The sequence below is a fragment of the Macaca fascicularis genome, chromosome 7 (genome assembly GCF_037993035.2).
Source record: "Macaca fascicularis isolate 582-1 chromosome 7, T2T-MFA8v1.1".
Taxonomy (NCBI): Eukaryota; Metazoa; Chordata; class Mammalia; order Primates; family Cercopithecidae; genus Macaca; species Macaca fascicularis.
In genome coordinates, this window is record NC_088381.1 from 21262256 (window position 1) to 21285910 (window position 23655).

At 42.9% G+C, this 23655-nt stretch overlaps 2 protein-coding genes across 17 annotated transcripts in view; both read right to left on the minus strand.

The window, feature by feature from the left end:
- Positions 1 to 13562, minus strand: part of SPG11 (SPG11 vesicle trafficking associated, spatacsin) — a 103079-nt gene extending 89517 nt beyond the window's left edge. For 8 of the 11 annotated variants that reach the window (XR_010588041.2, XR_012414916.1, XR_012414915.1 and 5 more), the window contains exons 1-6: positions 13275 to 13562; positions 10379 to 10563; positions 8732 to 8956; positions 6726 to 6927; positions 1766 to 1903; positions 1127 to 1575 (exon numbers count right to left, since the gene is read on the minus strand). Coding sequence is in view for 8 of the 11 variants with exons in the window: in XM_065547861.2 (XP_065403933.1) it covers positions 1127 to 1575; positions 1766 to 1903; positions 6726 to 6927; positions 8732 to 8956; positions 10379 to 10563; positions 13275 to 13531 (1456 nt within the window). In the remaining 3 variants the exon portion in view is untranslated. Of the gene's footprint in view, positions 1 to 1126; positions 1576 to 1765; positions 1904 to 6725; positions 6928 to 8731; positions 8957 to 9095; positions 9182 to 10378; positions 10564 to 12752; positions 12844 to 13274 lie in introns of those variants that run through there. The other 3 variants (XM_065547865.2, XM_045395366.3, XM_065547864.2) reach the window with 3 other exon arrangements.
- Positions 13563 to 15638: 2076 nt separating this feature from the next.
- The window catches only part of PATL2 (PAT1 homolog 2), a 44719-nt gene continuing 36702 nt past the window's right edge, over positions 15639 to 23655 (minus strand). For 3 of the 6 annotated variants that reach the window (XM_065547866.2, XM_015452777.4, XM_073995731.1), the window contains 12 exons: positions 23100 to 23242; positions 22261 to 22332; positions 21888 to 22029; positions 19801 to 19921; positions 19610 to 19707; positions 19411 to 19464; positions 19182 to 19315; positions 18882 to 19041; positions 18245 to 18385; positions 17013 to 17110; positions 16300 to 16449; positions 15639 to 15879 (listed from right to left, as the gene is read on the minus strand). In XM_065547866.2, the coding sequence (XP_065403938.1) occupies positions 15861 to 15879; positions 16300 to 16449; positions 17013 to 17110; positions 18245 to 18385; positions 18882 to 19041; positions 19182 to 19315; positions 19411 to 19464; positions 19610 to 19707; positions 19801 to 19921; positions 21888 to 22029; positions 22261 to 22332; positions 23100 to 23242 (1332 nt within the window). In that variant the 3' untranslated portion in view covers positions 15639 to 15860. The remainder of the gene's footprint in view (positions 15880 to 16299; positions 16450 to 17012; positions 17111 to 18244; positions 18386 to 18881; positions 19042 to 19181; positions 19316 to 19410; positions 19465 to 19609; positions 19708 to 19800; positions 19922 to 21887; positions 22030 to 22260; positions 22333 to 23099; positions 23243 to 23655) is intronic. The other 3 variants (XM_073995733.1, XM_073995734.1, XR_012414917.1) reach the window with 2 other exon arrangements.

Genomic DNA, 23655 nt, shown 5'->3' on the forward strand with positions numbered 1-23655 from the left:
GAGTATAGAAGAAACACATGGTTAATTCCAATCACAACATTCAATACCTTTGTAGAAGACAGATTCTGCAGTGAATGAATACATATCTGAAATATCAAAATGTCCCATGCCTACAGGGGCCTAGCAGGTAGTGAGAGAAGTGAAAGAAAAACCTAATCAGAAATAAAATGGCTCATGCCAGGCATAGTGGCTCACGCCTGTAATCCTAGCACTTTGGGAGGCAAAGCCGGGAGGATCACTTGAGCTCAGGAGTTTGAGAACAACCTGGGCAAGGTAGTGAGACCTCACCTCTATTAAAAAATGAAAGTACAGCCAGGCGTGGTGGCTCACACCTATAATCCCAGCACTTTGGGAGGCTGAGGCAGGTGGACTGTTTGAGGTCAGGCATTTGAGACCAGTCTGGTCAGCACTGCGAGACCTCATCTCCACTAAAAATACAAAAATTAGCTGGGCGTGGTGGTGCGTGCCTGTAGTCCCAGCTACTCTGGAGGGAGGTGGAGTTTGCAGTGAGCCAAGATCGCACCACTGCACTCCAGCCTGGGCGAGAGTGAGACTCTGTCTAAAAAAAAAAATTAAAAAAAAAGAGAGAGAAATAAAATGGCCCATCTAAGAGAATGATTGAAACACAGCTCCAACCCATAAGTTAAATATGCAGGAATGCAGGCCCAGTGTTGCCAGATCTTATAATTTTCAGTAACAGCTGGAAATTAGAATTTGTGTGAAACCCTCTAATTATGAATGTTTATAATCTTTTTTAAAAGCCTAGACAGTGCAAGCCAAGCAAAATAAATATGCAGTTCATACATGGCCCATGAGCAGCTAGCTTACAACCTCTGCTTGTCAAGTCAAATGAAGACTCTTTGAGTTAAAAAATAATAATAATAATAAACTTCATTTCTCTCAAACTTTCTCTGACTTAGTATCTTAGCATTTAGCTGGGCAGAAATGACGTTAATTAAAAGCCAAACATATGAGACACTATTACCAAGAATAACAAGAACCTTCCTCTATAAACAATTATAATACCACTTAAAGGTGAGGCAGGCACTGAGGCAGAAGCAAAATACAGTAGGAAAGCATACATCTCAGCAATGGTGAATTTCAGTCTGATACAAGACAGTCTCACCTGTCAAAACAAAGCACAGTTGCTGCTCTCCAATACTGTCTACAGGAATACACTTTCTGCCAAGGGAAAAACACTGCATGCCCTGGTTCTCCAAATCCCAGAGGGTAATGGTATAGCCCATCCTTTCCACTTCCCAAGTAAACAGTGCAGTGAATCCTGTCACAGACACACATTTAAGATCTATGGGTTCCTCTTGTTCACCGATGTGCATTATCTTCCATGATCTTCCTGGATCACAGGTCTTGGCATGATCTTTCCGTAGAAAATTATATTGCCCATGTATTATGTCCTGTGGAATGAAAGCCCAGCTCTGCACACTTGTACTGTGGTTACCAGATTCAGGTGACTCTGAATGCAAAATATCCTGGAACCACGGAGCACAACAGGAAACCTCCAGTTTGGAGTTCTTTATTGTTTCATTCAATGATGATAGCTGGGCTTTCCAAGACCTGGAAAACAAGGTAAAATATAACTTAACACCTGTCACAGTAAAAGGCACTATGTGAAACACTAAACCAGGGCAAAGACGTTCTTAAGAAAAAAAAGTATCTACCAAATAAAGACCTTTAATGAAAGGGTACAGTGTCAGCATGATAAAAAATAGGAACAATAAACTAAATGAAAAGGAAATTTCTGTACCTATCAATTTGGAAAGAAAACTTGGTCAGTTTCATGTTGTAGGCAGAGTTAACAGGATCATCTTCATCTATCCCCTTAGGTCCTTGAATAGGAAGGTCTTCTAGTGTTCTTTCACACAGTAGGTGTCCTGGGTGTTGCCTACATTTAAAAATAATGATAGCCATATGAAAAAATGATGATCAAACCCAAATTTGTGTTACTATTGCTCCTGTTAAAAATGAGAGACTACAGAGAAGGAATAGTATGGACAACAAATTCCCCAGAAAGGAACTCCTTATCTCCCTTGCTTATGCCGCAGTAATAAAGTCAACTGTAAGAATTTTATTCTATTAAGGGCAGTTAGCTTGATAAAGCAATAAGAACACTTACTGTCTACTATATTTCAGATGTTATGCTAAACACTTCACACAAACTCTTATTTAAGCCTCTCAACAACCCTGTGAGGTAAATATAACCCCATCTTATAGATTTGGAAACTAAGGTTCAGAAACACTTTGAAACAGACTAATATGACCATCAAGTCTAGTTTTTTTTGTTTTTTTTTTGAGACAGTCTCACTCTGTCACCCAGGCTGGATGGAGTGCAGTGGCACAATCTCAGTTCACTGCAACCTCTGCCTCCCAGGTTCAAGCAATTCTCCTGTCTTAGCCTCCTGAGTAGTTGGGACTACAGGTGCATGACACCACACCTGGCTTATTTTTGTACTTTTAGTAGAGATGGGGTTTTACCATATATTGGCCAAGCTGGTCTCAAACTCCTGACCTCAAGTGATCCGCCTGCCTCGGCCTCTAGTCCAGATTTTAAAATCACTCATTATACTGCCACCACAAAGTAAGATTTAGGCTTAGACCAGAGGAATGTATAAGAACTAGATGGCAAAGTATGTGTGTGGCTATAGGTGGGAGAGTATATGTGGAAAAGGGGGGGCTGTTACATTTGAGAAACAAAGAAGGCTAGGGTGGCTAACGTATAGGAAAAATGAGAAGATGGAATGGGATGAGGCTAGAAAGATGGTTCAGGGCCCCAAAGGCTATTAAGAATTTTAAACTTTTATCTGAGGGGGAAAAGGGACCTGAAGAAGTCTTTCAAGCAGAAAAGCAATACGAACAGAGGCAGAAGAGTAGCTAGGGGAACAAGGGGAAGGATTTTATCTCCTCGAGCACTTGCATTATTAAATATTAATCCTTTAAACAACTTGAAGGTAATTTGTTGGCACAACCATATGACACTGTCCCAGGATGATGATGAAAAGAAGTTAGAGAAGGCAGGGTGAAAATGAGAAGATGAATGAGAAAATAGTTCCCCCATCAACAAAATAAAAGGTAGATACCCCTGCCCCAGATGTTAATGCCTGGCTACACCTCTGATAAAATATGCATTTTAACAACATCACTCTAGCTACTCTATTGTGGATGGATTTCAGGGGGTAAGAATAGGCATGAGGAGATCAAGTAGGAAACTATTAAAGTAGTTCAATTAAGAGATGATGGTGGCATAGATTAGAGTGACGACGGAAGAGTTGAGAAAAGTGGACAAACAAAAACATTTAGAAGACAGAATGGCTAGGATCTGATGATTAACTGGATGTGGATCTAATACCAAAAAGAAGTTGGAGACACAGTAGTCCCCTCTTATCCACAGCGGATACATTCAAGACACACAGTAGGTACCTGAAACTGCAGATAGTACCAAACCCTATACATACAGTTGACCCTTGAATATCACAGGTTTGAACTCCATGGGTCCACTTATATGATGTTTTTTTCCCAAAAATATATTGGAAAAATTTTTAGAGATTTCAACAACTTGTTTAAACTCACAAATGAACCATGTAGCCTAGAAATATATTTTTTTTCAGACAGGGTCTTGCTCTGTTGCCCAGGCTGGAGTACAGTGGTGCAATGACAGCTCACTGTAGCCTTGATCTCCTGGACTCAAGCAATCCTCCTGCCTCAGCCTCCAGAGTAGCTGAGACCATAGGCATGTACTACCATGCTCAGTTTAGCCTAGAAATATTTTTTAAAATCAAGATTAAGCCAGGTATGTCATGAATGCATAAAAGTTACATAGATCCTACTCTATCATTTTCTACCATAAATTATGCACAAATTGGCCGGGCACAGTGGCTCATGCCTGTAATCCCAGCACCTTGGGAGGCTGAGGCAGGTGGATCACTTGAGGTCAGGAGTTCAAGACCAGCCTGGCTAACATGGCAAAACCCCGTTTCTACTGAAAACACAAAAATTAGCTGGGCTTGGTGGCACACGCCTGTACTCCCGGCTACTTGGGAGGCTGAGACAGGAGAATCACTTGACCTCAGGAGGTGGAGGTTGCAGTGAGCCGAGATTGTACCACTGCACTCCAGCCTGGGCAATAGAGCAAGACTCCGTCTCAAAATTTAAAAAAAACCAAAACCACAAACTTGGCATAAAAAGTTAAGACTGGCTGGGTGCTCATGCCTGTAACTCCAGCATTTTGGGAGGCCAAGGTGGTCGGATCACCTGAGGTCATGAGTTCGAGACCAGCCTGGCCAATGTGGTGAAACCCCGTTTCTACTAAAAATACCAAAAATTATCGGGTGTGGTGGTGGGCGCCTGTAATCCCAGCTACTCAGGAGACTGAGACAGGAGAATCGCTTGAACCCAGGAGGTGGAGGTTGCAGTGAGCTGAGATCACACCATTGCACTCCATCCTGGACAACAAGAGCGAAACTCCATCTCAAAAAAGAAAAAAAAAAAGTTAACATTTATCAGAACCTACATACACACTTACAGACTGTACATGATACCATTCAAAGCCAAAGAAAATGTAAACAAATGTCAAGATGCAGTATTAAATAACTATAATTAGCTGTAGTATATACTAAACTGCTGTAATAATCTCATAGCCACTTCCTGTTGCCATTGCAGTGAGCCCTAGTGTTGTAAATATCTGCTTAAAATGCCATGTGATACTAATAATCTCTGTGTGAGCAGTTCTTGTCTCCAGCAAATTATGTATCACAGTAAAAAGTGATCTCTCTAGCTGGCACGGTGGATGAACGTATAGTTCCAGCTACTCGGGAGGCTGAGCTGGAGGACTGCTTGGGCCCAGGAATATGAGTCCAGCCTGGGCAACATAGCAAGATCCTGTCTCTAAAATAATAACATAATTTTTAAAAAGTGATTTCTTGTGGTTCTCATGTATTTTCATCATGTTTCGTACCATACCATAACCTTGAATAACACCATGGGACCCATATGAAATGTAATGCTGGAAGTGCTCCCAAGTAGAGAAAAGTCATGACATTGTAAAAAAAACATGAATTGCCTGACATGTACCATGGGTTGAGGTATGCTGATGTGGTTGCTTGCCTTTTCAGACAGACTACTCATCTTGTAAACAGATTATGTAGAGTATCAATACAGTACAGTATTGTACATGTATTTTCTCTTAAGATTTTCTTAACATTTTCTTTTCTGTAGATCACTTTATTGTAAGAATACAGTATAATACATATAACATACAAAATATGTGTTAACCAACTGTTGATGTTATCAGTAAGGTTTCTGGTCAACAGTAGGCTATTAGTAGCTAAGTTTTGGGGGAGTCAAAAGTCACATGTGGCATCTTGATTGTGCAGGGGGTTGGCATCCCCGAGTTGTTCAAGGGTCAACTGTACTGTTTTTTCCTATGCATACATACCTATAATAAAGTTTAATTTATAAATTAGGCACAGTGAGTAATAACTAACAATAGGACAATTACAAAAATACACTGTAATAAAAGTTATGTGAATGTAGTCTTTCTTAAAATATCTTAGCGTATGTAATATTTCTGAACCACAATTGACCAGGAGAAAGTGTAACTGTGGATAAAGATGACAACTATATAAAAAAGAAGAAATGGAGAAAGGCCCCTAAGAAGGATGGAAGGAATAGGATTTAAAGCATACACAGAGGGATAGGCCTTCATAGGAGGCAAGGTCATCCAAGAAAAGTTGGGAATAAAGAGATTAATGGAGGTTTGAGGAAAACAGAGAAGGTTTAAAAATACGGTTGTAAAGAATGGGCTCATGAAAAATCACTGTAAAATTTCCAAGCAACATTAAGACCAATTAAAGATACTAAGTGTGAACCTAGAGTGGTACCAATTTTCTTTTGTTGTTTTCTACAAGTACTCAGCTGCCTGACTGTAGACACTGTGAAGGCAGAAAAAAAGATTTCAATCAGGGTTGAAATTGTGCCAGACCAAGTGCTATCACAGGGCAGGAGCAAGAGTTCAGAGTACATGCAAGAAAGTAACTGGTATGATGAATCACAGAATCTATGCTGGAAAGACAGGGAAGTGAAGATAGGAGGGGGTGAAGAGTAGAAGGTCAATGAATTGGAAATTCCAGTGAGGTCAGAGGATAGGTGAAGTGGGAGTACTTGAGTAAGCAAGCTGGAAAGTTTGGGAAGTTGTGGTCAGAGACTGAGATGTAAAAAGTAGTGACTTGGGGGTGGGCCGACTTCAAATACTGACAAAGCCTTGGGTATGGCTGTGGAGGTGGAAAGCTAAGGTAAACTGGAAGAAAAAGTCATTGACGATGAATTTAAAGAACAAATCATGAATTTGGGTTCTCAAGGAGCTTATAAACTATGGGAAACATGAGAAAATTAGGGAAATAATATGTCTATACAATTAAGTGCTAAACTGTGGTTTAAAATTGTGTAATTTTGATTTACATGACATAACCCATATATGATAACACATAAGTCAAAATCAAAACTTTGATGAATATGCAAAAATACAAAGGTGGCCAGTGGTCATTTATACATATTATTCCGTAACTACTTTACAGTGTATTAGCTAGAACATGATATAACTGAATAGAAAAAGAAACACTAGTTTAAAAAAAAAAACAAACTAACAAGGATATTTTTAACCTCTTATCAGTCAATTATTTACCTCATATTAGAAACTGCCATCATCTACATACCTGAAATACAAATTTAAGTTAAGAGCAATTGCAGAGTTGGATGAACTGACAATCACTACAACATCGAGGTCTTGAGACACTTTCAGTGAAGTAAATGAAGAAATCTTGGCTGGCTCCTGTTGCTGCTCATTACACATATCTTCTTCGTGAAGTGCTAAATCCACATGAGCTACATACGTACCATCCACAACATCAAAAATGTCTTTGAGTTAGAGTTAAAAGAAAATGCCAGTTTTATAAGTATGACTAACCATTTAAAGCACAGGTTGGGATAAAGCTATAGACTTTATCACTCCAATTTTGTAGGTGTAACAAGAAGACTGAAAACTGACGCAAGTCCCCATTATAACAATCAGATGACTATGAAGTTGGTGGTACAGTAAAGAACCTGATACCAAGTTCTTCAACAATACCTGCTGAACATCTACTGTGGGCCGCGACCAGAGGCACTACTATTTTCTAACAGCACTGGCTGAGAGATGAGGTAAACCTAATATATTTTATGCAACCCAATACTGTCTATCCAAAGTATTATCAACATGCAGTCCGTATAAAAACTGAGGCATTTTATGTTCTTTCTCTTGTATAAATGTTCAAAGTCTGGTATTTTACACTTACAGCACATCTTAATTTGGATACTAAATTTTCATCAGAAATATCTGATCTGTATTGAGACTTCATAAAATTTAAGGTTGAAAGTTGGAACAACTAAAGTTGTAACAAACATCCTTAAAACTTCTCCAATGACTGAACTGAGTATCAGCTTTTAAATCTAAAGTAATAAAAATTAGCTGGGCATGGCGGCCCATGCCTATAGTCCCAGCTTCTTGGGAGGCTAAGGCATGAGAATCGCTTGAGCCCATGAGGCAGAGGTTGCAGTGAGCCAAGATTACGCCACTGCACTCCAGCCTGGGTGAGAGTGAGACCCTGTCTCAGGAGAAGAAAAAAAATTTAATTACACAAAATTAAGAATTCAATTCCCAAGTTACGCTAGCCAATTTAATATGCTCAAAGCCACATATGCTTAATGCCTACTGTTTTGGACAGTGCAGTTCCATAACCCGGCAACAAAAATTGTTAATCTAGTACTTACGACATTTTTGCAAAAATTATATACCTATTACAAAATATAAAAAACCTTCTTTCAGTTCAGAAACTAAAGTTCCAAAATCATAAAGGGTAATTTGTCAAATCTTCAGAATAATTTTGCTGATGACCAATATATCTGCTGGAGACAATGAACCCATATTTTCCAAGGTCAAATTAACGATGGCTAAGCAAATATTCATTAATACGATGGAAACATCATTAGAGACAAGAGGTAGATTATATTTACACATGAAAAGATATGTATCACAACATAAGCACTTTTTTTTTTTTAAGACCATCTCGCTCTGTTGCCCAGGTTGGAGTGCAGTGGTACCATCTGGGCTCACTACAACCTCCGCCTCCCAGGTTCAAGCAATTCTCCCGCCTCAGCCTCCTGAGTAGCTGGGATTACAGGTATGCATCACCATGCCTGGCTAATTTTTTTGTATTTTTAGCAGAGATGGGGTTTCACCATATTGGCCAGGCTGGTCTCGAACTCCTGATCTTGTTATCCCCCCACCTCAGCCTCCCAAAGTGCTGGGATTACAGGCGTGAGCCACCACGTCTGGCCACATTAAGCACACAGTAGATATTCAAGAAATACATTTTGAATAAATAGGTAAAGAAGAGAATATACAATTTTAAAAGAACGCAAATTCATATGATTAAGACTACTAAAAATGTACATACTGGAAAATATAATATATAGTATATATACTATATATTCAAATAGAATATAAAGTAGATTACAATTTAGTATTTTAAGTTTATAAGGATCTTTTTCCATGAAAAGTTTTACTGAAAAATTAACCATGCTCCCTATATCCCAGCCCCCAAAACTAAAGCCTAAAAAGGCTCATCTTTCTAGGTATTCTTCTCCTCTACATGTCAATCAACACTTCTACCACCAAGGATACAGATCCAGCCTAAACTACTCAAAACAAAAAGAATTCCTCTGCAGAGTTGCGTGTCAATAATCATGTCCACTGCCTGTGCAGGCAAAGGTAGTGTGAAACAGTTGAGTACTCTAATTGCAGCATCTCTTTCAGGAAATATAATATGTAGGATGATACATTTGTTGATGAACAACAATGATGTGTTATTGTGAAATGACAGGATTCTCAAAGACAGTAAGGAAATACCTACAAAACAAAAGGATATTATTTCAAACTCATTGGTCACAATTTTACAACTGGTACATTTGATTTTATAAACCTAACAAGTAAAACAAAAAAGGAACTAGACTTAGTCTAACTCTACGCAGTTATGGTTCACACCCACCTAAGGAAGTAGTCATTGGGAAGTGGGTAAGAGGATGATATGGCCTGCAATGTCTCTGGTTCCGTTTATGCTACTCTGATAGCACACTAGAAGGAATATTCAAAAAAATCAACTTGTCCATGGGACCCCATAAGAACAATCACTTTTTTTGTTGTTTTTTTTGAGACGGAGTCTCACTCTGTCACCCAGGCTGGAGTGCAGTGGCGTGATCTCGGCTCACTGCAAGCTCCGTCTCTCGGGTTCACACCATTCTATTGCCTCAGCCTCCCGAGTAGCTGGGACTACAGGCGCCCACCACCACACCCGGCTAATTTTTTATATTTTTAGTAGAGATGGGGTTTCACTGTGTTAGCCAGGATGGTCTTGATCTCCTGACCTCATGATCCGCTCGCCTTGGCCTCCCAAAGTGCTAGGATTACAGGCATGAGCCACTGTACCCGGCCTTTTTTTAAAAAAAAAAAAGAAAAAAAGAAGAAACCTTATAATCAAGGGTGAAGAGTATGTTACTGCTTTAAAAAGAGGCCTGAGTGCTTTGATTTCTGCTCCCTGCAGTCAACAGCTCTATAAGCAGTGTAGATCAGCACTGTCAAATAGAAATATAATGTAAGACACATACATGCCTTAAAATTTTTCTAGCAGGGGTGGCTCACACCTGTAATCCCAGCACTTTGGGAGGCCCAGGTGGGCGGATCACTTGAGGTCAGGAGTTTGAGACCAGCCTGGCCAACATGGCGAAACCCTGCCTCTACTAAAAATATAAAAATTAGCCAGGCGTGGTGGCGGGCACCTGTAGTTCGAGCTACTCGGGAGGATGAGGCACAAGAATCGCTTCAACTGGGGAAGCGAAGGTTGCAGTGAGCTAAGATGACACCACTGCACTCCAGACTGGGTGACAGAGTGAGACTCTGTCTCAAAAAAAAATAAATAAATAAAAATAAATAAAATTTTCTGGTAGCCACAAGAAACAGGTGAAATTAATTTTAATAATATACATTAGCTTATATCCAAAGTATTTCATATTTTGAAATGTAATTAAATACAAAAATTGAGATACTTTACTTTTTAGTATTAAGTCTTCAAAATCTAATATGCATATGACACAAAGTACATCTTAATTCATATTAACCACATTTCAAGTACTCAATAGCCCCATCTGCCTAGTGACTACTATATCGGAGAGTGTAGACCTGATTTCACATCAATGAGAACTTTTCCTGAAGTATATAACTATATGATAATGTCACAAATTTAAATACGCTGAAAGACCACCTGTAGATACTTACTGATATCTTGATCTTCAATGAGCTTTTGCAATGCCTCCCCACTATAGCTATACAAAATGGTTGCATCACATCTTCCATCTTTCAAATTAAATTCATAGATAAGCAGTTCATAATTTTCACCAAGAGCGAGCAGTTTGGGCTTATCAGTTGGTGTGTTGCTGTTACGAGAATCCTCCCATATAAAGCTAAGAAAAAAGTTTAGATTTATTGTATTCTATATGCGCAATAATATTTACTCACAATGGTGGGGGTAGAAGGGCTGAATAAGTAGAGAACAGTTTCGTTGACCAGGTAGCATTCATTCTACACTTCAATTTAAGAGAACATAAACTGCTCTAGGACCTCCCTCCTCTTCCTGCTTCCCTTTTACACCAACACAAAACTACAGGAGTGGGTGGTAAAAAACAAAAATGTGGGGCTCAGAGCAAGAAATGATAGCTCCTTTTATTCTTTCATCTTTAATCCCAACTAATATGTTTAAACAAACTGTCATGATCAAGGGTAGGTATCAACAATAAAATATGTATATTATTCATATGAGGCGGTATGTACAATAAAACAGGCTTTTGATAACTTAAATGTTTTGACTTTTAAAAAGAAGGTGATTATTTGTATTTATAGACTGACGATTCCAAAATCTTGAAAAACTTTGCCTAATAGAACCTTCTGTGATGGAAAAGTTTTATATTAGCATTGCCCAATACAGTAGTCAATAGCCACATGCAGCTACTGAACACTTGAAATGTGGGGCAACTGAGGAACCAAATTTTTTACTTTAACAGCCACATGTAGCTAATGACTACCATTACTAAACAGTACAGTTATGGAATTCTTAAACTGTAATGTCAAAATAACAACACTGGCAAGACTGATGGTGTTTCAGCTTCAAATTAAATATTAAAATTAAATTACATATTACAAATAAAAGCCCCAAATCTGAAAATAACACAATGGAAAGAGGTGAGGCTATACCATGTTGATAAAATTTCATCTTTTAAGAAACTTGCTTTTTCTACAGAAGTAGCAAGTTTTATACTTCTGGAGTAGTATATAAAACTACTGTGGTACATACATGATTTAATTCAATTAGTAATAAAACTATGTATTTTATAATACTACAGTAGCTTTATACTATTACAGTATTATGTCCTTATTAGATAAAAAAATGACACGTTTCTGACTTCATATTGATAAATGTAGAAAACCTAAATGTCAAAATAAACAAAAGTTAAACTAAGATATACTTAAAAGGTCGAGTACATCATTAGCATAGGGACAATATTGCCACATGGAAAGATAGGAAATTTTCAAGGCAATAAACAAGATATATGATGTAATTTCAACAATATAAAAAAGGTCTATGTACTTTGAAAAAGTAGGAAGTAAACTCTAAATACTAAAAACATGCCCTTATTTTTACCCTATGAAGTATTTTAACTGAATTAAAATTCAATTCAAATAAAAAAATTAAAAAGTCCTTTCTTGGTCCTCCTCCCCTCTAATTTCATGAACTAGCATAAGAATGCCCCCTTTATTTCATCTGGGTATGTCTTACCTTCTCTGTTGGGTTCTCAAACTCCTAAAGATTTCTGCTTTTCTTTCTGTCCCATTCCTCTCTTTACAGAGCCACATTCATAGGTACCTGATACTGCTAAATAAACTAACTTCCCCTAAACTAGTTTATAAATAACTTAGTTTATAATAGTTTATAAACTAAATGCAGATTCCTCTTCTAGCAACTAGACATCAAGGATAGAGAAGACAAACCCAGAAGAGTTAAGCATTCACCGATTTATCAAACGAATCTCTAAATGTCAGGAGCTGTTAGAGGAGATGGAGATTCCAAGATGAATAAGACAGCTTTCAGCTACCCGTCTCAAAGAGAGAGTTGTGAAAATACTTACTATTAATAATTATTAAAGGACAGGTTGGGCTCAGTGGCTCACGCCTGTAATCCCAACACTTTGGCAGGGAGACGTGGGATCATTTGAGCCCGGGAGTTTGAGACTAGCCTAGGTAGCACAGTGAGACCTCATCTCTACAAAAAAATAGAAAAATTAGCCAGGCCTGTTGGTGCACACCTGTAATCGTAGCTACAGGGGAGGCTGAGCCCAAGAAGTCAAAGCTGGCTGCCGTGAGCCGTGACTGAGCCACTACACTTCAGCCTGGGCGACAGCGACCTTATCTTAAAAAAAAAAAAAAAAAAAAAAAGGCAGCCCACTCAAAACACTAACAGGGCATTCCCAAACTTTATGATGTAAACTCTTAAGTACTGAACCAAGGTTACAGAAGTACAAAGTAACGCATTATTGTAATCACATGTTTGTCTTCCCCAAACACGCGCGCCTCGCAAGAAAGAAGTGTCTTACTCAACTTTTTAGGCACTGCTCCTATGTAACAGCAGGCACACAATATTTGTTGAATAAGTGAAGGGACAAACTGGACTCTGTCCTTGAAGAAGAGGACTACATGTGAAGAAAAACGCTATTAATTTCAAGGACATGAAAAAAGTATCAGGACGATTCAAATTAGAGATGATCCTCAGCTGGCATCTTTAACTGAAAGACGAAATGGGCATGGGACTCGACCCTACGACAGTTAATCAACCTGTGTTGATAAAGAATCAGCGCCTCAGCTGAGACTGTTCCGGGTTCGCCGCAGGTGGCAGAGGAGCTGGACGCCGTCTCCGCCCACCCGGAACAGGGGAGCCGGCCTGCCGGAATGCAACGAGGCAAGCGCTTCAGGTCGGGGGAAAGGTTCTGAGAGGAAACCAGGCTCGTCTCTGGGCCGTTTCCTGCGGCTGTCACCCTTCTCCCGCCACCTCTATGGTTGCAGGGAGGCCACGGCGTGAGCCCTCTGGACTCCCCCAACGGCCCAGCTCTCCCTCAGCACTTACTGCCAGAAGGGGCCCTCCAGGCAGCAGCGACCCCGGCCCCGGCTGCCAGGCGCCAAAGAAAGCACCTGGAGGCTGCCCGCAGCCGTCAGGCTCCCCAGAGCCTCCTGCTGTGTGTGCAGCTGCGCCCGTGAGCCCAGCTGCCCCATCGCCTCGGCGGGGACCGGCACCAACAGCATCGGTAGAACCCGCCCCATGGCCGCGGCGCCCCGGCTACCGCCGGCGGAAGCAGCATTGCCGGCTCCCTCCTCTGCAGCCATCTTGGCGCGGCTGTTACTTCCGGGCACTTTCGCCGGAACCTGATTGCGTCGTGGGCATGCGCGGTGTACGGAGCGGCTCACGCTCGGCCTCGTGACTCCCGCGGAGACCTCTCGGCTGTCTCCAGTCGGTTCCATTCCTTTCCTGTGGGGGGCAGTACCAGCCTCTATAGCAAAGCCACAACTGCTCTGGCCCCAGTCGCACTCTGCTTAACTACCCTGGCATGCTTGAAGGCCTAACCTAGCCTAGCAGGCCGTTGCAGCCGTTCTCGCTCTGTGCATTACCCTTTGCCTTCTTGGTCCAGCTGCCTCCAGCTCCCCTGGAACCCAGTTCCTGCCTCTTTTCTTCGCTTTTCTTATTGTGCTGTTTGCTTACAGGCTCTGGGGTGGTGCCATTTCCTTGGTAGCATGGATCAAGTCTTACAGTGTGGATCCATAGTGAGGGTGTTGACCCGAAAGTTGAAGTCAAATAATATCCATTGTAACAGAGAGATGGGGTAAGTAAGGGGTGGAGATGGTAGAGCTCCTGTCTGTTTTCTCAGAGAAGTATGATCCAAGATCAAGATCCTTGATCAAGATCAAGACTAGTATCTGACTCTAGCAACGGGTTTGAGGTGAGAAGAGGAGTTGAATAGGCATTTTGGTAAAGTCTCCTAAAAGACAGCTGTAGCTGTACCTTCTTAACACATTTGCCACATTCAGAACATTTCCGCATAAATGTAACCTCTATTGACAGGCCTCCCTAAGCCATTCAACCTAAAGTCCCTTTTACTGCAGTCTCTCACCTTGTTTTGTTTTTAATCATAGTATTTATCACTACTTGATATTTTCTGCCAGTTCCTGTCCAATCAGAATGTAAACTTCAAAAGAGCAAGGACTTTGTTGCTCACCACTGTCCTTGCTAGTACCTAAAACAGTGCCCGTTTCATGAAAGGTACTCCAGCATTTGTTGATCAATGCATGACCTTATTTGTCAAAATAAAAGCAAACTTTTTTTTTTTGAGATGGAGTCTTGCTGTGTCACCCAGACTGGAGTGCAGTGGCGGGATCTCAACTCACTGCAACTTCTGCCTCCCGGGCTCAAGCAATTCTCCTTCCTCAGCCTCCCCAGTAGCTGGGATTACAGGCACACACCACACCCAGCTAAATTTTTGTATTTTAGTAGGGTTTCACCATGTTGGCCAGGCTGGTTTCGAATTCCTGACCTCAGGTGAATTACCCATCCCAGCCTCCCAAAGTGCTAAGATTACAGATGTGAGCCACCGTGCCCGGCTGAAACCAAACATTTTATATCACAAGGGAGATACAGTCAACCTTCTAAGCTTAGCTGGGGCAGTTTTCTCTCTATAAAAAATGGCAACGTTAAAGCAATTTCAAAGGTTACACTTGTGTTAGCTACAAGGCCTTGTCCCTTATAATCAGGACATTCTTCTCATGCCTGTAAATCCCAGCACTTTGGGAGGCCAAGTTGGGAGGATCACTGGAGCCCACCCTTGCCAACATAGGGAGACCCTTGTCTCTACAAAAAAAATTAAAAATTTTTTTAGAGACAGTTTTGCTCTTGTTGGCCAGGCTGGAGTACAGTGGCGCAGTCTTGGCTCACTGCAACCTCCAACCTCTGCCTCCCGGGTTCAAGCGATTCTCCTGCCTCAGCCTCCAAGTAGCTGGGATTACAGGCATGTGTCACCATGCCTGGCTGATTTTGTATTTTTAGTAGAGACGTAGTTTCTTCACATTGGTCAGGCTGGTCTCAAACTCCTGACCCTCAGGTGATCCGCCCGCCTTGGCCTCCCGGAGTGCTGGGACTACAGTCATGAGCCACTGCGCCTGGCCAAAAAAAAATTTTTTTTAAATACTAACTGGGTGTGGTGTCACATGCTTGTAATCCAAGCTACTCAGAAGACTGAGGTGGGAGGATCACTTGAGCCTGGAGGCAGTGAGCCATGTACTCACAACGCTGCAGTGAGCCATGATGGTGCCACTGTACTTCCACATGGGTGACAGAGTAACACCCTATCTTAAAGAAAAGCAAAAGGACATTCCTGGAGCACTCACACATAAGATAACCTTCATTACGGGTTTTAACTTACAAGCAAGTTCCAACACATCATTCTATTATCTCTTTAATTATACCTTATTATGCCATGTCTTATTTTTAGGCACATCATTTAGATTTTTGAAGAAAGGATATGAAAATGTTTGGGGAAGGGTTCTCCAATATATAAAGGCTTAAGAAATGTCTTCAGACTCTCTGGATCCCTGTAAATACAGTCTATACAGCTAGTGTCTGATGATTCAACTTCCCACATATATGTATTCCAGAACAAACAGATCAGTAGATCCAGGCAAACCTATAAAGAGAACAGGTGTTAACTGTAAGCACAATTCTACTTTGCAAGCATTTATATGATTTGACTAGTATCTGACTCTAGCGGTAATTCTGAAGACAGAGATGACCATGTTATTCATGCCTATATCCTGGAATAGTTGTCCCTCAAGTATTTCTTGAATGAATGAATAATTCAGGTTCTTTAACTAATTCTTGCCTTCAAATAGCTTAGCACTATAAATGACCAAAGCGCCTAGAATGAAAGGTTGGCTGAAGACTTGGTCAAGACTGATTACACAGTAAATGTCAGTGTGTAGAACCACTTCTAAAAGCACATGTTCCTTCATGCTCATAATTTAAAAGAAGGAAGTAGTGAAGCAAGTAACAGAACATAGATTGGGCTTGAACAAGGGACTTTGACCTTGTTTCTGTGATGACTTACTCCATCCTGGCCTCCAGCTGCTGAACCAATTGTTTGTCCACGTGGTGACAGAACAGGGGAAGTAGGTTGCTGGGGAAAGCTAGGGGTTCTGCCAGAGAGGCTGTAGGCATTTGGGCTATTTCCCAGGCAATCAGAACCACCATGTCTGTCCTAGAGAGCATAAATATAAATATAAGCAAATAAATTTGCTTAAGAAACAGACTCAGGGCCAAGGTTATTATCTTTCCATTGCTACTACCATTGTCCCCCACCCCCAGGTAGCAATTCAGAGGTAACATTTGCATGTTTGCTACCTGCCAAGCAATGCTTAGTGCTTTACATATTTCCCTTCCTATTTAATCTTAAGAACTATGAGGGGTTAATACCATCATCCCTAGTTTGTAGATAAAGAAACAAACTAAGAGAAGTGAGAAGTGAAAGAACTTGCCCTAAAGTTATATTGCTAGTGAGTGATACAGTCAGAATTCAAACCTAGGTCTTTTTAAACTCTAAAGCTTGTCCCCTTAGGTACCATGTTATACTGCCTCCTAGAAGAAACCAAAACTCTAGGGCACTATTAAAAAAAAAAAGCAGAACAGCTACAACACTGCTACTTCTTTCTCTATCCAGTCTCCTCCTCAGTACTTGAAATGCCTCAGGAAATACTTCATCTGGCTCAGTCTGCACATCCCAGGGGTACTGAGATAGTATTTACAAGGCCTTTATGATCTTACCAAGCTGTATGGTCACTGTTGGGTTCCTCTAGGGAAGAATCCAGCGATACCAGCTGCTCCCCATGACTCAGTAGGGCATAGAGCAAAGATATTCCAAACTGCAAGGGACATACATATATTCCAGCGCAAAATGAGTTCACTCTCAGCATTTGGTGCTTTCCTGACTCTTATCTTCCCAACTAAAGGACAGGTTAACATTTAGAGATGGAGCCCAAGATATGCACAAGGGCTGTCAGGTTTTACACTGGTGAGCCAAAGAACTCTCTAACCTTTCCATAGGAATCACTGCTCTGAACTTTTCCAAAAGACACTCTTGGAGAGCTGATTAAATGCATATTTCTAGGCTTGACTCCTAGGAGTAGGAGGTTAGGAATGCCTCCAGGAATCTGAGGCAGGTAGTCTGTGGACTCCACTTTAAGAGGCACTTCTTTAAGCAAAGACCTTCAGTGTGGCATACACGAGATAATCCACTGGGATATTAAAAGACAGTATCAAAATTTTCACATCTAGAGTCTTTTCTTTAAAATTTTCTATCTTATATTTATTATATACCTATTGGCCGGGTGCAGTGGCTCATGCCCGTAATTCCAGCACTTTGGAAGGCCGAGGCGGGCGGATCACTTAAAGTTAGGCATTCAAGACCAGCCCGGCCAACATGGTGAAACCATGTCTCTACTAAAAATACAAAACTTAGCCGGGTGTGGTGGCACACACTTGTAATCCCAGCTACTTGGGAGGCTGAGGCAGGAGAATCACTTGAACCCGGGAGATAGAGGTTGCAGCGAGCCAAGATCGTGCCACTGCACTGCAGCCTGGGTGACAGAGTGAGACTATCTAAAAAATAAATGAAAAATATTTATTATGTACCTATTATTACTAGTGTTACATTTGGTTTATAAACACTTGGGTAGTGTGGTTTAGAATGTTTTTTACTGACAGAGGTACACAAGAGTTTGGAGACCTGCTCTGGAGGCTCACATCAGCAGCAATTAGGGAGCTTATTAGAAAAACAGAGCTGGCACATGGGCCCCACCCCAGACCCACTGAATGACTGAGTGGGACCAAGGAGCTGGGTTTAATAAGCTGGCCAGGTGATCCTGTGCTTACTAGAAATTGAGAGGCACTGCAGAGGATAAGATTTGTGGAGAGATGAGACTGTCCCCCAACTTATCCCTTATCAGTGATACCAACCTGAAAGCCATCTATGGAAAAAAGCCTCCTAGACATGTTACCTGATTCTGAAGCACCACGGTGACTGGCCGCTCTGAGGAGCCAGGTGGCAACAGCATTAATCCCTGAAGTCCTTGGAGGAGTTCATGGAGGGTCAAGTGACTGATACATTTGCCCAGAGGTTTGAATAACATTTGTAGGGCCTGCAAGAAGATCAGTAAGCACCTCCCGAATCCCACTACAACTTCCCCTCCCCTTACCTTGCCTCCACAGGCCCTTCCATCGCTGACTGTCTTTGGCACATCTTGGTGAGGTTACTTACCGGGCTTGTCACCACTATGACTCTCCATCCCCAACACTGACACCTTCAGTACCTACTCGTCCTAGGATGCCTTCTCTAAGAAAAGTAGATAGGGGCTCAACATTTTTCAGGGCGTCCTAATCTTTTACTCAGACCTCCTCAGCACACTGACACCTGTGCGACCATACGCCTGTTGCTTTTTGTTTGTTGTACCTAAAGATGATCCACTGTTCCTGTAATAGTTCTGTAACTTTCTTGCCCGAGGGTGGCAAGGCCAGCATCCCTCACTGCGCCCAGCACCTTCTCTGGCATCTCTGGGGCATGTGGGGACTGGAGGGGAGATATGACCCCTAACCTATTCAGGAGACCATCCTCTTCTCCACTCAATGCCACAGTACCTGATCAGCCACATCCCTCCGGACCAGGAGGGGCAGATGGTGGGTGATAGCCAAAAGAATGGTAATAGCCTGATCCTGGGCCAGGAAGGGGAGCAGCCGGGCCACCAGGGCCTTCCCCTTCCTCACAGAGAGCACCTGCAGGAAGCCATCTGCTGCCTCCCTACAAGGGAGAGAGGGGAACATTTTCAGAACTCTGCATCGAGGAGAGGGATACATGCCAGAAAGCAGAGGCAGAAGCAAGACCAGTGTCTTTGCTGCTCCTTCCCTACCTGGGCTGAGGTGGAACCCTCCCACACTCACTCCAGGTTGTTCTGCTCCTGGGTCTTTAAGGTCTGGAAGAGCTTCTCAACCTGGTTGCTTTGCTGCTCAGAAAAGCAGGGCTGTGGAGGCCTATACTTCCAGCCCTCCTCTATTTCTAGTAACTGAAGGAACATCTGGGAATTTGAGGGTGGAAAAAGAGGTAAATTTGGGTACTATCTCATTCTCAAAGGTAGGTTCGGAACTCGTCCCTAAAGAACTGATATCTCACCTTCTCAATCCGGTATAACACTCGAAGCCGCTGACTGCTTGCAGCTTCTATATCCTAGGAGAAGAGAGTCGCCAGCTATCAGCTATACTGCCACTGCCACAGCCCCCGCCCAGGCCCCTGACTAGCTAGAGATTGAGCTGGAAAGGCTAGAAACCTTCCAAAGGGGAGAGAAAAAGGTCTGGGAAGATAATGCTCCCACCTGCTCTTGAGTTCCATGGGGTACAGCATCAATAGCTCGGCGAGGGCTGAAGCACGTCGACACAGCTACCTGGCCCAGGGAACCCTCGATTCGGACTACTGCATGAGAAGAGAGGCACATTTCCCTCCCTCTTCCCACGCTCTGTCCACTCAGATGCCCAGCCCAAGTCAGCAGGCCAGCCCTGACCCTACCGGACTCATAAGCCTCTGCCTTCTGAATGTAAGGCGTTACCAGCTTGAGGGACTCAACCTGGTTTCTTCGTCCAAGTAGCTCTTCGTCTACCTGCTTCTTCTCTAGCTTCTGGTAATATTCCTGAGAATGCATGGAATAGGAAACAAAAAAACAAAACTCTATATTCATCTTTTGACCTTAGAATTAAGTTTCTCAAGTGCAGCCTCTTAAGTTTTGTGTGTGTGTGTGTGTGTGTGTGTGTGTGTGTGTGTTATAAGTTTTGTTGTTTGACACAGGGTTTCCCTCTGTCACCCAGCTGGAGTGCAGTGGCACAGTCTCTGGCTCACTGCAACCTCCCTGGCTCAAGTGATCCTCCCACTTCAGCCTCCTCAGTAGCTGGGGCCACAGGCGCGTGCTACCATGCCTGGCTAATGTTTGTATTTTTGTAGAGATAGGATTTCACCATGTTGCCCAGGCTGGTCTTGAACTCCTGGACTCAAGCAATCAGCCCGCCTTGGCCTCCCAAAGTGCTGGGATTACGGGGCGAATGGTGCCCATTCTGGGCACAGTGGTGCCCAGACAAGCACAGCCTCTTAACACTCTTTCCTACAACAATCATTCCAGAAATGATGCTGATACCTTAGGCCCTCCTTGCAGTTATTCTAAAGTGTCTTAAGCACCCTGGGCCCCACATCACCCATTTTGGAATTCACATACCAAATACTTAAAGACTAGGTACCACCACCAAGTCTGATGAAAGGGCAGAGAGCAAAGTGGAGAGCCAGTGAGCAAACCTGTTCCAGCGTCTGTAACCTTCCTGCATTCCTCATGCCCTAGTACACACACACTGCATACCACCTGTCCTCCCCACGTCCCCATTTAATCTTGTGACCTCACCTGTACTTTCTAAAAATCAGTTATCTGATGATATGAGGGCCATCCAGAGGTTGAAGAACAGAACTAGCCATAGGGATGTGTTTGTCGGTTGCCCTCTAGGCCAGTTTTATACTTCTGTGGATTCACTCAGCAGCTCTGACATTTTCTTAAAGTTGAGAAATCCTAAACTAAAATCCACTGACAAGCCAAACAAGGATTTGAAAAAGGCTCTTTTGTTTAGAAGCAATGCCAAAAAGGTGAGAGTACAAAACTATTTCACTTTCAGTGACCCTTGCAGAAAACGGAGGGCTTTTGAAGCTTGGTGGAAAGAAAGGAAAAATACCTAATGTAAATGAGAAGGGAATAAGGAAGGGGCCCTGGATGGGAGGCTCACAGATGTTGAAGTGAAAGTGAAACAGCTAGCCGGGCGCAGTTGCTCAGTTGTTCACACCTGTAATCTCAGCACTTTGGGAGGCTGAGGTGGATCACTTGAGGTCAGAAGTTCAAGACCAGCCTGGCCAACATGGTGAAACCCCGTCTCTACTAAAAATACAAAAATTAGCTGCGTATGGTGGTGCATGCCTGTAATCCCAGCTACTTGGGAGGCTGAGGCAGGAGAATCACCTGAACCCTGGAGGTGGAGGTGGCAATGAGCTGAGACTGTGCCACTGCACTCCAGCCTGGATGACAGTGGGAGACTCTGTTTCAAAAACAAACAAAACAAAAAAACCACAATAGCCTAGACAACCCAAAAACTTGTGGACAAAGACTTGCCCCATAAATCAAGGCAGAAGGAAGCAGGGGAAAATGAGTGAAAATGTCTGCTGTTGTTTGTTCAGTTAAACAAACTGAATCCCACTATTTGTAACATCCCTGTGCTTTAGATCTAAAAAGTGAAAGTAGATGAATATAACAAGACATTTCTAAGCATACAAACGTGGGAAAGTCCATATTTCCTGGGTGAACAGGGAAAATTCTTAGCAAAGAGTGGAGACAAAACCTAAGTGTGTTTGGGGAACTGGAAATAATCAGTTGGCTGAAACATAGGAGGAGAGAGAGAAATGAGCTTGGGATGTCAATTTTAGAAATATGGCCCCCATCCTGTAGTGATTCTCTCTTCCACCTGAACAGACATGAACTCCATGAGCAGAAGAGAGGATCAGAGAGGGCCCGGGAGTCCAGGCCCGTTTGACCCAAGGTCAGAGGCAGGGCTGAGTACTGCGGGGCTCACCTGGTAGTAGTAATCATCCAGGCGGGGGTTTATACTCTGCAGTTGCACCATCTGCACTTTTATCACCCAGTCCTTCTCTTTTCTGGTCATGAGGTTAGCATAGGGGTCTGGCTGCTGAGACCAAGGCTTCTTGGCTGGGGGACTTTAAGCCAGGAAGAACAACCCTTTAGACTTACCCACCACTGCCACTTCCTAAGGAGTGTGGTGAGCAGGAAGTGGGGCTCTCTGGGAAGGATGGAGCAAGCACAGGGGTGGGCAACAGTATGAGAGTTTTAACCACCAAATGGGAGCTTTGAGGGAGACGACTGGTCACAAGGGGAGACCCAGCATGCAGATGGGTTCCCCTCAACCCTGCTCCTGGTCTGGGCTGTACCTTGGTGTTTGACTGTGCTGCTGCTGCTGCTGCAAGATCCGTTGGTGCTGAGGGTGGAGCTGGGTCAGATGACTGGGAAGACAAGAAGTAACTTGAACTGGGTGAAAGGAAGCTCTCAGTTCTCTGCCCCCTCCATTCATTCAGCGCAGGTCAGCTAAGGTGAACATCTAAGGAACCTCATCTTTAGGTACTTTCCCAAAGTCGGCCACATGGCACATCATAGTCCTAGACCCATAGGGCTCCCAAGCTCCTTCAACATCTATTTTCCTGCAATTTGGCTGCAGGAAATCTTGGCACAGTAGAAAACCTTTTGGCCTGGTCATCAGGAGTTCTGAATCCTAGTGGCAGTTCATCATGCTAGCTGATTGCAAATAAATTTTTATTGTTAATTTTTTTTGAGACAGTCTCCCTCTGTCATCCAGGCTGGAGTGCAGTGCCACAGTCTCAGCTCACTGCAACCTCTGGCTCCTGGGTTCAAGCGATTCTCCTGCCTCAGCCTCCCAAGTAGCTGGGATTACAGGCTCCCACCACCATGCCCAGCTCATTTTTATATTTTTAGTAGAGACAGGGTTTCACCATGTTGTCCAGGCTGGTCTTGAACTCCTGGCCTCAAGTGATCCTCCCACTGCGGCCTTCCAGAGTGCTAGGATTACAGGCGTGAGCCACAGCACCCGGCTTTAAATAAGTTTTTAATCTTCCTCGGGCTACATTTGTGAGGGAGAAGGAATTACACTATACCTCAGACTTCTCTTACTAGATTTCTGTTTTCCTGTGGCAACTGGTAGGCACGGTCCCCACCCCTCCTCAGCCAGCACCTCCTGAGAACCTCAAATCAGTACCTGAACCTAGGGGGCCACGAGGTCAGCAGGCTGCAGAAAAGAGTTGGGTCTGGTGAGGGCAGCCGAGGTCCAAAGTGCCGTGCTGGAGAGCTGGTGCTGGGAAATGTAGGCCAGAAAGGGATGGGCGACAGGTAGTCCAAGGTCTGAGAGAGGAATTAAGAGGTCTGGGAGAATGCCATCTCCACCAAAAGAATGCTGCTGTTGTTGTGAGGGCTCAGTTCCTTTCCTGCCTTTTCCCCTCAAGAACTTCACCCAACATTGTGCCATCTTGTGAGTCCCTCAAGGCAGCTTTGAGGGCACCAGACTGTGGTTCCTGCCCTTGTTTCTTTTCTTTCCTTTTCCTTTTTTTTTTTTTTTTTTTTTGAGACAGAATCTCACTCTGTCGCCCAGGCTGGAGTGCAGTGGCGTGATCTCTGCTCACTGCAAGCTCCGCCCCCTGGATTCACACCATTCTCCTGCCTCAGCCTCCTGAGTAGCTGGGATTATAGGCATATACCACCAAGCCTGGCTTTTTTTTTTTTTTTTTTTTTTTTATATATATTTTTAGTAGAGACGG